Source organism: Equus asinus, chromosome 6 (assembly GCF_041296235.1).
Source record: "Equus asinus isolate D_3611 breed Donkey chromosome 6, EquAss-T2T_v2, whole genome shotgun sequence".
Taxonomy (NCBI): domain Eukaryota; kingdom Metazoa; phylum Chordata; class Mammalia; order Perissodactyla; family Equidae; genus Equus; species Equus asinus.
In genome coordinates, this window is record NC_091795.1 from 44,556,620 (window position 1) to 44,568,837 (window position 12,218).

Below are 12,218 nucleotides of genomic sequence, written 5' to 3' on the forward strand. Positions count from 1 at the left end.
TTTTTCCCTTTGAATAATCAAGCTATTGATTAAAAAACAAACAAAACTATTTCTAAGAAAAAATGTGACAGGAAACGTATACATTTGCTTGACCTTTTCAGGTGGAAATTGGAAGTGCAATGCTATTGTCTCACTACAGGCTAAGAAAGTGCCAGGAGAGTGATCAAAACCTACAGCAATGCCTGGCACCCAGCCTCTCAAAAACTATTCATCGAATGGATAAATGAATGAATTAGGGCTTCTAGTACAAAAAATTGTGCAAAGAACAATCATGAAACAATCATGAAAGAGCAGAAATCCAGAACTATACACATTTAACTATGTATGTAGGATATGCAATCAGTCACACTTCCTCTGTAAGAAGGAAAGCATGTTAACTAAAAACACCAAACTATTTCCAAGTTTTAGTTACTGTTATTAATAATAAGTCTCAGAAAGCTGCTCAGAAAACTTATTCTGTTCTTTATCCATTTATTCATTTGTTTGTTTTCTACTCATTCCACTGACACTAATTATCCACCAGCTTTCACCTTGGTCCAGAGCTACGCACTGTAGATATAAGTAGGTTGCAGACCATCTTGCTGGACATCTGAGCATGCTTTTCTTCTCATATTCTTGTGGAAACCTCCTCACAAGCCTCCTCCTCATTGGTGTTGGGAGTTCCATGACACATTTGAAAGTACATAGTCTTTGAAAAACACAGTTTAAAAGGAAGTTGTAGTGAAATTGCTTTTAAGCAGATATCAGGGAAATTCCAAAAGTGTCTTTAAAAGAAATAGAGTGCTGGGGCTGGCCTGGTGGCATAGTGGTTAAGTTCGTGTGCTCTGCTTCAGCAGCCCAGGGTTCACATCAAGCCATGCTGTGGTGGCATCCCACATATGAAATAGAGGAAGATTGGCACAGATGTTAGCTCAGTGACAATCTTCCTCAAGCAAAAAGAGGAAGATTGACAACGGATGTTAGCTCAAGGCCAATCTTACTCTCTCTCTCTCACACACACACACACACACACACACACACACACAAATAGAGTGGTGAGGATTGGTTTAAGCCTCTTTCACTATCATCAGACTTGGCCTAGGTCTATTTTTGAATCTTAGGAACTGGCAGTTTGTGAGAATTGAAAAATAGGAACTAGATGGGTTTCTATTAGATACAGTCTTATAGGCTGTACAATTATTTGAAACTTTGTGAAGAAAGTTCTACCCTGGATGAGGATAAGAGGGCCTTAGGCTCCTTCTGGCTCCAAAGTCCTCACCCTCCACTGCTCTTCCAATCTTGATTTCCTCCAACCCATCCCTGTCCAGCCAACTTGGGTTTGAGGTGGAGAAAGGATGGAGAGAAGATGGTAAAGGAGGGGAGGATAGGTAAAACGTGTGTGGGGAGTGAGGGTGTGTGTGGACAAGTTTCGGAGAGTTTCTAAAGCAGCACTGTCCCATAGAACTTTCTGCACTGGTGGAAATGTTCCATATGTGCATACTTCTACTAGGGAAGCCTCTTGTGGCTCCTGAGCATTTGAAATGTGTGACAGAGGAAGTACATGTTAAATTTTATTTAATTTGAATTTAGATTTAAATAGCCACATGTGGCTAGTAACTAACATATTGGAAAGCAAGTTTCTAAAGAATATTGTGTTTACTCCAAATTGAGGAAAAGGCAGAGCAAAAACAATAGAAAGAGGTGGAGAGCTATTTCTTCTCAATCTGTCAAATTGCAAACTGCAGACCCTGGTTCCCTAACATGAAAAATGGGGTTCAAATCATGGATTTACATGATTTCAAAGAAGTAGAAATGGCAAGTGAAAAAGCAAAAATACTGTGTAAAAGAAGTCGAATGGATAGAATTGATTGCAGATTGAAAAGCAGTCACATGCACTCACAAGATTGCTCAAGGCTTTCCTCCAAGGCTCAGGCGTCATTCTCACCAAGTTCAGGACTCAGGGAACAGAGAAGGGGCAGTGACTGTGCTCTTGCTGTCCCAGGGCTACATTGCATCCAGGTTGCTCTCCCGAAGAGCCTGCTACATCCTGAAGATGAACCGTCAAACCACCCCTTCTCTGGACCAGCTCAAACAGTCCATCTATGAGACGAAGGTAATTCTGGAGTACCCTGAAATATTCCTTGTTCTTGAGTCAGGGAATACTGCTGTCTGTGTAGACACAAAGAGGGTGAGGGAGCAGATCGTAATATTATACCTCACCGTGGAGACGGGACTCTCAACATATTAAAGTGTTTCACTTCTATGGTTTCTGAGGGCAGTAGTACGTCTGTTAACTTGATTTCCACCATACAGCCCCCAATGTAAGAACTTATAATAAATTCCGGTGTCTTTGTAGAAAGGATTGAATAGCTTCTCTTCTCAGAGCAGGGCTCCAAGAAGTAGTGATTGGCAGAAAGATGGCAGAAGTTAGAATACTCAATGACACAAAGGTGCAAAGAAGCAATACCGTATAGTGAGAACAACAAACCATGCTTCGGACTAGGGATCTGGGGTTTACTTCTCCCTCTGTGACTTCCCATCTGTGCCACCTTTGGCATGGGATTCACCCTCTCTGCATCTCATTGCCACCAGCAGCAAAATGACATTGGTTATAATGAGGCCTCTCTGCAGACCGAGTGGTCAGAAAGAGATGATGTCTTGAGATCTCTGACTGCCTTCTGCTTAATAATCTGAAAGAGAAAAACAGTCACAATTTTGAATAAGGTACACGAGATTATGTCCACTTCTTTTACCCTGTCCCACTCTATTACACTGGTCTAGGCTCTGAACAACATATTCTCCAACAAATACATCTGGGTCAAGTACAACCCTCTGCAGTCTCTGATCACTCACATGGACTGGTTCCTGTTCGGGTCACCCATTAAGCAGCTCTGCAAAGACGTGCCCTTGTATAAGGGGGAAGTGGCTGGAGAGATACTGAGTGAGTACCAAGAAATCAGTCCTTTACCAGATGTTTCCTGAAAGCTCCTATGTTCCGGGCACTCTGCTAGGTGTTGTGTGAAATACAAATAAATGTGAAACCTGGCTCAATTAAATTTACTTTGGGAGTTAAATACCTACCATGTGTGGAAATTGTGCTAAATGTTAGGGAGACACAGAAATGAATAAAACTCTGTCTCCAAGGAACATACAATCTGGTGGAGAAGTCGATGAGTTGACACAAAGGATGGAGTAAGAAAAGATTCCTGGGTGCCAAGAAAAATTGTTGGGTTCCTATTGTTTCACATATAAGAAGTCAGAGTAGGAAAGAGGCTTCTGGGCCCTTAGAATGGCAGCTTTTGGAGACAGTAAGAAAGAAGTCAGTAAGAAATATTCTCAGAGAACAGAATGATGGTTGCCAGCGGCTGGGGGGAGGAGGCGATGGGTGATGTAGGTCCGAGGGCACACATTTTCAGTTATGAGAATAAGTTCTGAGGATCTACTGGACTGCCTGGGGACTGTAGTTAATACGGTGTTACATACTTGAAAGCTGCTGAGAGTAGATCTTAAGCATTCTCACCATACATAAAAAGACAGAGTTACTTATGTTAACCATGTGAGATGATGGATGTGTTATCTTGATCTTGGTAATCATTCTACAGTGTGTATGGATATCAAATCATCACATTGTCGCTTTCAATACATACAAATCTGTTTGTCAATTATTCCTTAAAAAACTTAAAAAAAAATTCTCAGAATCTAGGGCAGAATTAGTCCAAGAAAGATCAGGCAAAGTGCACCGACAGACAGGGAATCAAAGCTCTGATTCAGCCAGGTGACATATGTCACTGTTGTCATTACTGGTATTTTTACACAACGTTTCTAAATATTGCAGAGTGGCCAGAGGGAAAGAGAGGCTGGGCACAGATGGCAAATGCAACAAAAGAAATTCCCCAGAGTGGTGGAAGGTAGACAAAGGAGAAAAGAATTAGCATTTATTACATTTCTACTGCCTGGAAAAAAACATCTTTAAGATGTTTTCCTTTTAGTAAGGTCATTAGTACTTATAGGTAAAGGCACATAGGCATGCCATCAACACAGGATGTCATAGTATCAACCGGATTGAGCCGGACAGCACTTCCAGGAGTTGTCAGTCTTATTTAAGCTGATATATTATTGCAATAGAAGTATAGCTAAAATCTTGGGTAACACAAAATTATACGTACAACGCTTAGTCAAGACGTTTACAAAAAGGCGTTGGTTTGTTGCATTCTAATAATATATTTCTTAATGCTCCTTCTTTTGAAATGTTTCCCCTTTTCAGATAATGTCGGTGCTGGATCCTGTGCAAAGGCTGGGCTCCTGGGCATCTTTGGCATTTCTATCTGCGCAGACATTCACATTTAAGGCCTCAGCCCACTGGTTTCGTCCCTTCAAAGAACTACACCCTTGGTTTCTACTCAGCAGCCAAATTAAATTCTCTCTCAATGGTCTAACTAATTTTGAGATTACATGGTAAAACATAAATACTGTATTTACAGATATCTGGGTGTTTGCTTTTTTTTGTAAACAGCAAAGGGAAGCCAAACAACATTTATGTCAATATGTAGAAGGAAAGAAATTGCCAGGATTTCAAGCAAAGTGCGTAAGGTGTGAAACTTCCCAGATAGTGTAGCTGGGTCACATGCTGGTCAGCTCGGTGCAAGTCTCCATCTTTGCATCTGCCCACCAGACCAGCGGCCAATCTGTCTGTCGAACACACGTGGGCAGCCTGGTGGAGTGGGGACTCAGGAGGCAGTAGCCTCCACCCGGTGATGGGGTGGGGTTTGATATACCCTTATCAAACAACATGACTGCTCCGGTGAAGGCGCCTATCCCCTCTGACAAAGCACCCAGCTTGGAGGGCCATTTCACGTGCCTTTCAGGAAGTGCCTTTCAGCTCATCAAAGCAGTAGACTCAACCTTAATAAATGTTATTATGATATATTTTGTCCTGGTGTGAGGAGAGAGGGAGGGAGAACACCATCACCCAGAGAAAGATGAACTTTACTGAAAATCTTAGCAGGAGTGAGAAGCTAACTGGGAAGGCCAAGTCAATATATAGAAGGAAAGCAATTTTCAATATTCCAAATAAATTGCATAATGTGGGCAAATTCCCAGATCATATAGCTCATTCTCATGTGGACTGGTCAACTGGGTGCAAGTTCAGAACAAAGAGGAGTTACTTTAACGAGAATTTCTGTGTGTCTTCTCTTGCTCCTGTTCCTAATGCTATGCAGCTACTTCTTAACGACCATTAATGAATATATTTAAAGCACTTGCCATGTGCTCAGCCCTGGGGTAGATATGCTGGCAAAACTACCACAGTCAAGAAAGTTATTTTCTTGTGGTGGAAGTGAGACACTTACATAAAAACATTTGATAACAACAGTAATGAGTGTATAATAAAATGCCAAATGAGTGGTAGAGTGTACGAGCTGGAACCTTGGTGTTTGCAGGTGATGGAACTCAAATCCAAATCACTGAGGCGAAGAGGGGAGGAACTTATTGTCTCCTCCTACCATAGAGGGATAGGGATGTTCTGGTTTGGGGTGGTGGATATTCCGGTTTGGTGCTTGGAGGTGGCTGGACTCTCTTTTTCCATGTCTCAACTCTCCTTCTCTCTCCATGCCGGCCTCAGTATCCTACACTGGTTTTCTCCATGAAGATAGAAGCAACATGGCTGTCAGCCCCAAGGTCCTCATCTTCCCAGTGTCATTGTCGGAGAGGAAGGGACTCCTCTTTGTTCTAATTTCAAATTAGTTTTAATTTAAAAATTCTTTGGAAAGGTCCCTAATTGAATCCCTTGAGGGCATGTTCTTACTCCTGCGGCCAGGACCGCTGGGAGGTGGAGAGTGTTAGGATTAGCAACCTCCTTTGGAATCTACTGCTTAGAGAGGTGTTAGGCTTATTAATTTTTATAATCTTATTCCCATTTTTAAAGCAGAACTTTGAGTTCTGTTTTTTCTCAACTCTGCTTTCATTAAGTCAATTCACCCTGCTCAGTGCTGGTGTCCTGTTGAATACCTGTTAGGAGCAGCAGGTGGAGGGGGCCAAGCACATGCCCAAAAGGAGTGCGTCCAAATGGGAGCTACAGGGAAGCCGGGGCGCCATTAAACCTTCTTCAGAAGGAGCCCTTTCTTAAGGGCTGGGGAGGAAAAATATCAACTCTGTTTCTAGTTTTGTTTGTTTTCAGATATTTTCTAATTTCCCTTTTGACTTCTCTCTGACTCAATGGTTGTTTAATTTCCATGTATCTGTGAGTTTTCTTGTTTTCCTTTTGTTATTGATTTCTAGTTTTATTCCCTTGAATAATTCCCTTGAATAATTAGAAAAGATATGTGGAATGATTTCAATCTTCCTAAATTTATTAAGACTAGTTTTGTGGCCTAACACGTGATCTGTCTGGGAGAACATTCCACGTGCACTTGAGAAGAATGTGTATTCTTGCTGCTTCTGGGTGGAATGTCCTGTATATGTCTGATAAGTCCATTTGGTCTATAGTGTTGTTCAAGTCTGCTGGTTCCTTATTGACTTTCTGTCTGGATGATCAATCCATTATTGAAAGCGGGGTGTTATCGGAGTCTCCTCCTATTATTGTATTGCTGTCTATTTCTCTCTTCAGACCTGTCCATGTTTGCTTTGTAGGTTTAGGTGCTCTGATGTTGAGTCCACGTGTATTTATAATTATTATGTCTTCTTGGTAAATTGACCCTTTTATCATTCTATAATGACCCTCTTTGTCTCTTGTGACAGTTTTTGACTTAACTCTATTTTGTCTGATATAAGTATAGCCACCCCTGCCCTCTTTGGGTTACCATTTGCATGGAATATCCTTTTTTATCACTTCACTTTCAGCCTATGTGTATCCTTAAATCTAGTGTGTTTTTTGTAGATGGTATATAGTTGGATCTTGTTTTTTTTTTCCATTCGTCCACTCTATGTTTTTTTGGTTGGATTATCAGCCCTGTTAGCTCACTGTATACACAAGCATAGACCCTCTCCAGGTCATAAGGGAGGAGAGCAAGTCTGGATGGAACACAGCAAAGCATCAAGGATGCTCTAGAAGAGCTGACCTGGCTACTGAAGCCAGCCCAAGAGAGCAGTGTGATCCAGGCTGTGAGTGTGCCAAAGGAGTTTCTGCAGGAAGCCTGGTGAGGCTTATAGAGGAAGGTCTTATTTCCCATGAAGTTTTGTTCCCCAGGGTAAATGACATGTCTTGTAGACTCATTTACTAGACGACATGTCATTTACCCATCTGAGGTAGAACTAAAACTAATTTCTTCATTCAGAGTTCCCAGGATTAGAGTATGTGGGCCCAAACAAATACTTTATTATGCAAATTGTTTGTTTGGATAACTGACTCAATGAATTCAAATATTAGTCAACACAAACATAATAAATATAAAAACATTGAGACTTCTAACTTCTGATAATGATGAAGCACTTATACCAGATTAACACTCCTGACATCAAAGTTATAAACCTGGACAAAACATTAAAAAGTAGTTGTTTGAAGGCACTGGAGAGTGACTCAAAGTGGGCAGAAACTAAAGAGGATAAGACTTTTGAAAGCAACGCTCATCATCTATTGTTGATCAGTTTTCTAACATTCTATGGCCAAAAATATCCACTGACTATTCAATTCTTATTCCCCATCCCTCTCTTTCCTGCTAACAGAGCCTCAATTTGTTTAAGTAGCAGCTCAATAGTAGCCAATAGTACCAAGGTTGGGAAGGCCTGGGCTAAGTCAATCTTATTTCCCTTGAGAAAACAAGGTCAGTTTCCTCAGCCTGTGACTGGTCAGTGAGTGGCCATATGACCTCAATTATGGTCAATGAGATCTACATGGAAGTCTGCTAAGTGGGGCTTTCCAGGAGGGATTTTTCTTTTCTGATAAAGAGGGACAGACTCAGCTGGCATGCAACTCTGCCTTTTGCCCTTTCCTGTTATCCTTCCTTCAATGTGGACATGATGCTGATGTCAAGAGATGCAGCTACCATTTTGGGACCACCAGGTAACAATCCTGGAGAGGAAAGGCTCAGGAAGGAAAGATCTAGAATGCCTGATTACATCATTCTAGAGCATCACTAGCTCAGCCTTTCTTCCCTTGGACTCACGTGATACAGATCAATCTCTTTCTATTTAAGACACTGTGACTGGGTTCTCCTTATTTGTAGCCTAAAGCATTTCTTGCAGATACATCTGAAAGGGACCAGAGTGAGTCCAATGGGCACACATATCCCAGGCTCTGGGTCCACCCCAGCATGAGTGCCTCCACTTCTTTCACCTCTGTAGCTCCTTTGGAAATTCCGGGCTCACCTCACCCTGCACTCATACCATGTGCTACTTATAGAATGACTGAGACATAAACGTCACTTGGAACCCACTGTCCAGCTCTCCTTGGCCTGCTGTTCCTTCTGTTAGTCTAGACACCATGCCCAGTTGCTCCCTCAGTTCCAGGAGAAATGTCTGAGGTTGCAGCGACTCTGATATGAAGGGCTCAGGACATATATAGGAAGTGAACCAAGTGCTTCTCAGGGCTGGGGATCTGGGTCTCCCCCACTGTGAGGTGAGAAGCCCATTTCCTAGCAAGCTTTTAATCACTGCTAAAGGATTCCCCTGGCTGTAGCACGGGTCTCACATGTTCATGCTACGTAGCATATGACCTAGTGAAGCGACACCCCAAGAATCCACCTCTCACTGCCTCTCATGATGTGGTCCCCATCTCAACCTTCCTCTGAAAAGCATCCTTTGCCGCACTCATAAGGGCATGGGCTTAGGAATACAGTGCCTGATCAATGGCCAACCATTCTGTCATTTGCTAATGACTTTTGGGAGCCTCACTTTTCTTCTGTCTGACCTGGCCAAATTACCATAATAGGGAGAATCCTGGGGAGGTCACCAGCCCCTCACAGTCTGAAGTTTGTCCCACTCCAAGAGTCCTGCTAGGGTGTGTTTGATTTTTTTTCTCCTCAGAATATCCCACTACTGCCCCTCTCTACTCCCTTGGAGCTAGGGTCAGGGGGAGGGTATTGCCTAGGAGCAGCCATGAAGGAACTTTCTGGGGTGTTGAGAATGTTCCACATCTTCAGCTATGTAGTGGCTACACGGGAGTGTATATGTAAGAACTCGTCTGCGCACTTTACTGTATGTTGTAGACAATGCCTGGAGCCAGGCAGAGGACCAAGAGCTGTGTGTGGACCATGGACAGCAACAGCTCCACTGGAGGGTGGCTGTGAGAACTGCCTGCGTGAAAAGCACCCCAAAACTGGTGCAGGCCAATGAAGGGCTCCACAGGAATAACTGCCGAGTTACAGGTTAAACTATGGGGATGGTCTTTCCATCCCAGGCAGGCAGCAGGATGAGGAGAAGCAGCATATTCCAGGCAGGATAAGGGGCCCTGCTCCTGATCCCTGGGGAAACTAAGATCATGGAGCAGGCAGGAAGTCAGAGAATAAATGCTGGGCAGCTGCTAACCTCACTGGTGAGCCAGTCCACCCATACGCACAGACCTGAGGCCCAGGGCCAGTCAGTGCCTCTCTGAGGCTGCAGAGAAGCAGGAGTGATGGAGAGAGTTAGAAGTACCACCATTGAGGGCGAAAGGGGCTAGTGAAGGGAGCAAGACTTTCCTCCTAGGGGGGAGTCTGTCAATGGAGGGTCATTCTCTGAACAAGGAGGCCAGGGAGCTTGACCTCTGTCTTGGGTATCCCTCTCTGAGAAGGCCCTCGTGGGCAAGGGTGGACTTTTTGTGGGAATCTCAGAGATTTCTCGGAGGGAGGGTTTTGTGCAGGTCCCAGCTGGGATTTAGACGTGACAAAGCACTGCTGGTGATCCCTCCAGCATGTGTTTGCAGGGGGATAAGAACAAAGCCAAGGGAGATCTTAAGCTCAGGAAACAGAGAGCTGGGACATGGTCCCAATCCAACAACAAATCCTGGAGGGGATGAGACACTGTGGTGTCTCGTGCTCCGATTTGTCCCCAGGCCAGTCACCAAGGGGCTTATGCCTGAAGCCTCAGGGTGGTGGGTGGGGGCTGTGAGCAGAAACAACAGAAGAGAAAAGACTTTTTTTACTACAGTTTTTGTAAGAAACCAGGGCATTTTTTGCAGCAATGTGAACAATTGACACCGAAGGGTGGCGGGGCTGGGGGATGCACTTTCCCTGTTTCTGCATTGAGTCCAGAGGGCCCTTGCTCCTCTGACATCCCCGAATCTCCTCCATCAGTGCGGAGATGGCAGTGTCTGCCCAGGTAGCGTACTCAGCACAGGGGCAGCAGCAAGAGGCAGTGGAGACAGCTCAGCTGAGGGCACTGAGGGCTGTGGGTTCTCGGGCCCCTTCTCCCAGCTCTAAGAGGCAGCATTGGAGATATTGGCAGTGGTCAATGACAGTGGTTGCCCCAAGAGAGAAAGAAAATAGAAGATTGCTCTGCTTGGAAGACCACTGGGATAATTCTTAGGCACTCCTGGGGAGACTCAAAAATTATCATCAGGGACTTCGCACGAACCTTGAGTTCTTCAGTCACAGATGGAGCAGTCTCTTATTAATGTTAGTGTAATTGCATTTCCAACAGAAGGCTGCTGGTCTTGATAAACATGCAATATGCTTGGACTAGGATCAGGGGCACTGGTTTGAGATTCAAATATGGTCCATTTCATTAAGTGCTGGATTAGACGAGCTCTAAGGATAAACGTTAACAATGGTCATCAGTAGGGTGGTGTTGTAGACTGAACGTTTGTGTCCCCCAAAATTCACATGTTAAAACCTAATCCCTAGCGTGATGGGATTAGTCTCTTATAAAAGAGGCCCCAGAGAGCTCCCTCATCCCTTCCATCATATGAGGACACGGCAGGAAGAAGGCTGTCTGTGAACCGGGAAATAGGCCCTCTCCAGACAATGAATCTGCCAGCGCCTTGATCCTGGACTTCCCAGCCTCCAGGAATAAATGGGGAGTAAATGTTTGTTGTTTATAAACCACTCAGTCTATGGCATTTTCAAATTTTGCCTTCCCAATCCCATCTCCTAAAAGACCTAAATCCTGGTGCATGCGTGGAAGATTCTTTTTAAGATAAAGGTTGAGTTTATAACCTGAGGAAACAAAATCTACCTTGACAACCCTGTAAGTTCTAAAGGACTGTGCTTGTTGTTTCTCGGAGCTCCTACAGCTCAGTCAATGACAGCCTAGAGTGACGAGGCTTGGGATGGAGGTGGCAGGCCTTGAACCTAGAGTTTCTGGGAGGAAACTAGTCTAGCTGGCAGAGCGAGTATCTGCAGAGATGGTAACAGATGGAGACAAACATGGTGGTTGGGTGTGGGCTCTTGAAGTCTCCCGGAAGTAACAGAGACGTTATAATAATCAGGTGGAGTCTGGAGATGATGGGAAATTCAGGGACAGCTGAAGCTCAGAAGTCTGGAGGGGAGAGTTTGGCATGAGAGCAGTCAGTAGGCAGCAGCCCTCCCACTGTCACAGAGGGCTAAGGAGCAGGGGTCCAGGCATTTGCAATAGGGACTCAAGCACATGGGACAAGATACCGACTGGTTCCTGGAGCTAGTGGAGGTTGGGCGTCAGAGACAAGGCGAATACAGATGGAGGATGGACTGACAGCCATGGCGACTTATCTCTGAGGACTCATTGGGCCTCACCCTGGGGGCCAGACCCTGCTCTGTGGTCCTCTCAGGGCCTCTGGTTGACCAAGACTTGGCCTGTCACGTCTGATCCTTCCACCCTGAATGTGCTATGTACATATCTCCACCTACCTTATCCTTGACAAGCCACATGTGTGCAAATCCATAGGATCAGAGCCTCTGGCCGGCCCAACCATGCCCTATTCATGCCCAGTAGAGGTTTACCATGGGCATTTCCTGTGCCATCAAATTTCAGTCATGACCGTAGGTAGCCACACCACACCGTGACTCTACCCAGAAGAGCTACACGTTCAGAGAGCTGGTGCTCAGCAGCATCTTCATCCCCGAGGGCCTCCCTGCTCCCTGCACACGCAATGTCCAGCACCCTCTTGCCCCCAGTCCTGTCCTATTTGAAGTGTTCCAAACTCCAACATGACCTTCTGTGGACATCTGTGTCTGTTCTCCAATACTCCTCCTCGTTATTATTTCTAAGGTAAGGGGAGTCATGGATGCTGTGTGTGTGTGTGGGAAGGGGGGAGGGGGATGTGGCTTTGTCCCTCCCGGATTCAGGAATGGATAGTTAAAGAAACAGTGCTAAGAGGCCGGGTCCGTTTTCATTCGTAATGGAGAGAAATG

General features: G+C 44.6%; 1 protein-coding gene across 4 annotated transcripts in view; it reads left to right on the forward strand.

Annotated features, from left to right (window-relative positions):
- Positions 1 to 4,484, forward strand: part of GKN2 (gastrokine 2) — a 69,260-nt gene extending 64,776 nt beyond the window's left edge. For 2 of the 4 annotated variants that reach the window (XM_070512011.1, XM_070512012.1), the window contains exons 5-7: positions 1,982 to 2,092; positions 2,761 to 2,920; positions 4,244 to 4,484. In XM_070512011.1, the coding sequence (XP_070368112.1) occupies positions 1,982 to 2,092; positions 2,761 to 2,920; positions 4,244 to 4,326 (354 nt within the window). In that variant the 3' untranslated portion in view covers positions 4,327 to 4,484. The remainder of the gene's footprint in view (positions 1 to 1,981; positions 2,093 to 2,760; positions 2,921 to 4,243) is intronic. The other 2 variants (XM_044771823.2, XM_014836736.3) reach the window with 1 other exon arrangement.
- The last annotated feature ends 7,734 nt before the right edge of the window (positions 4,485 to 12,218 follow it).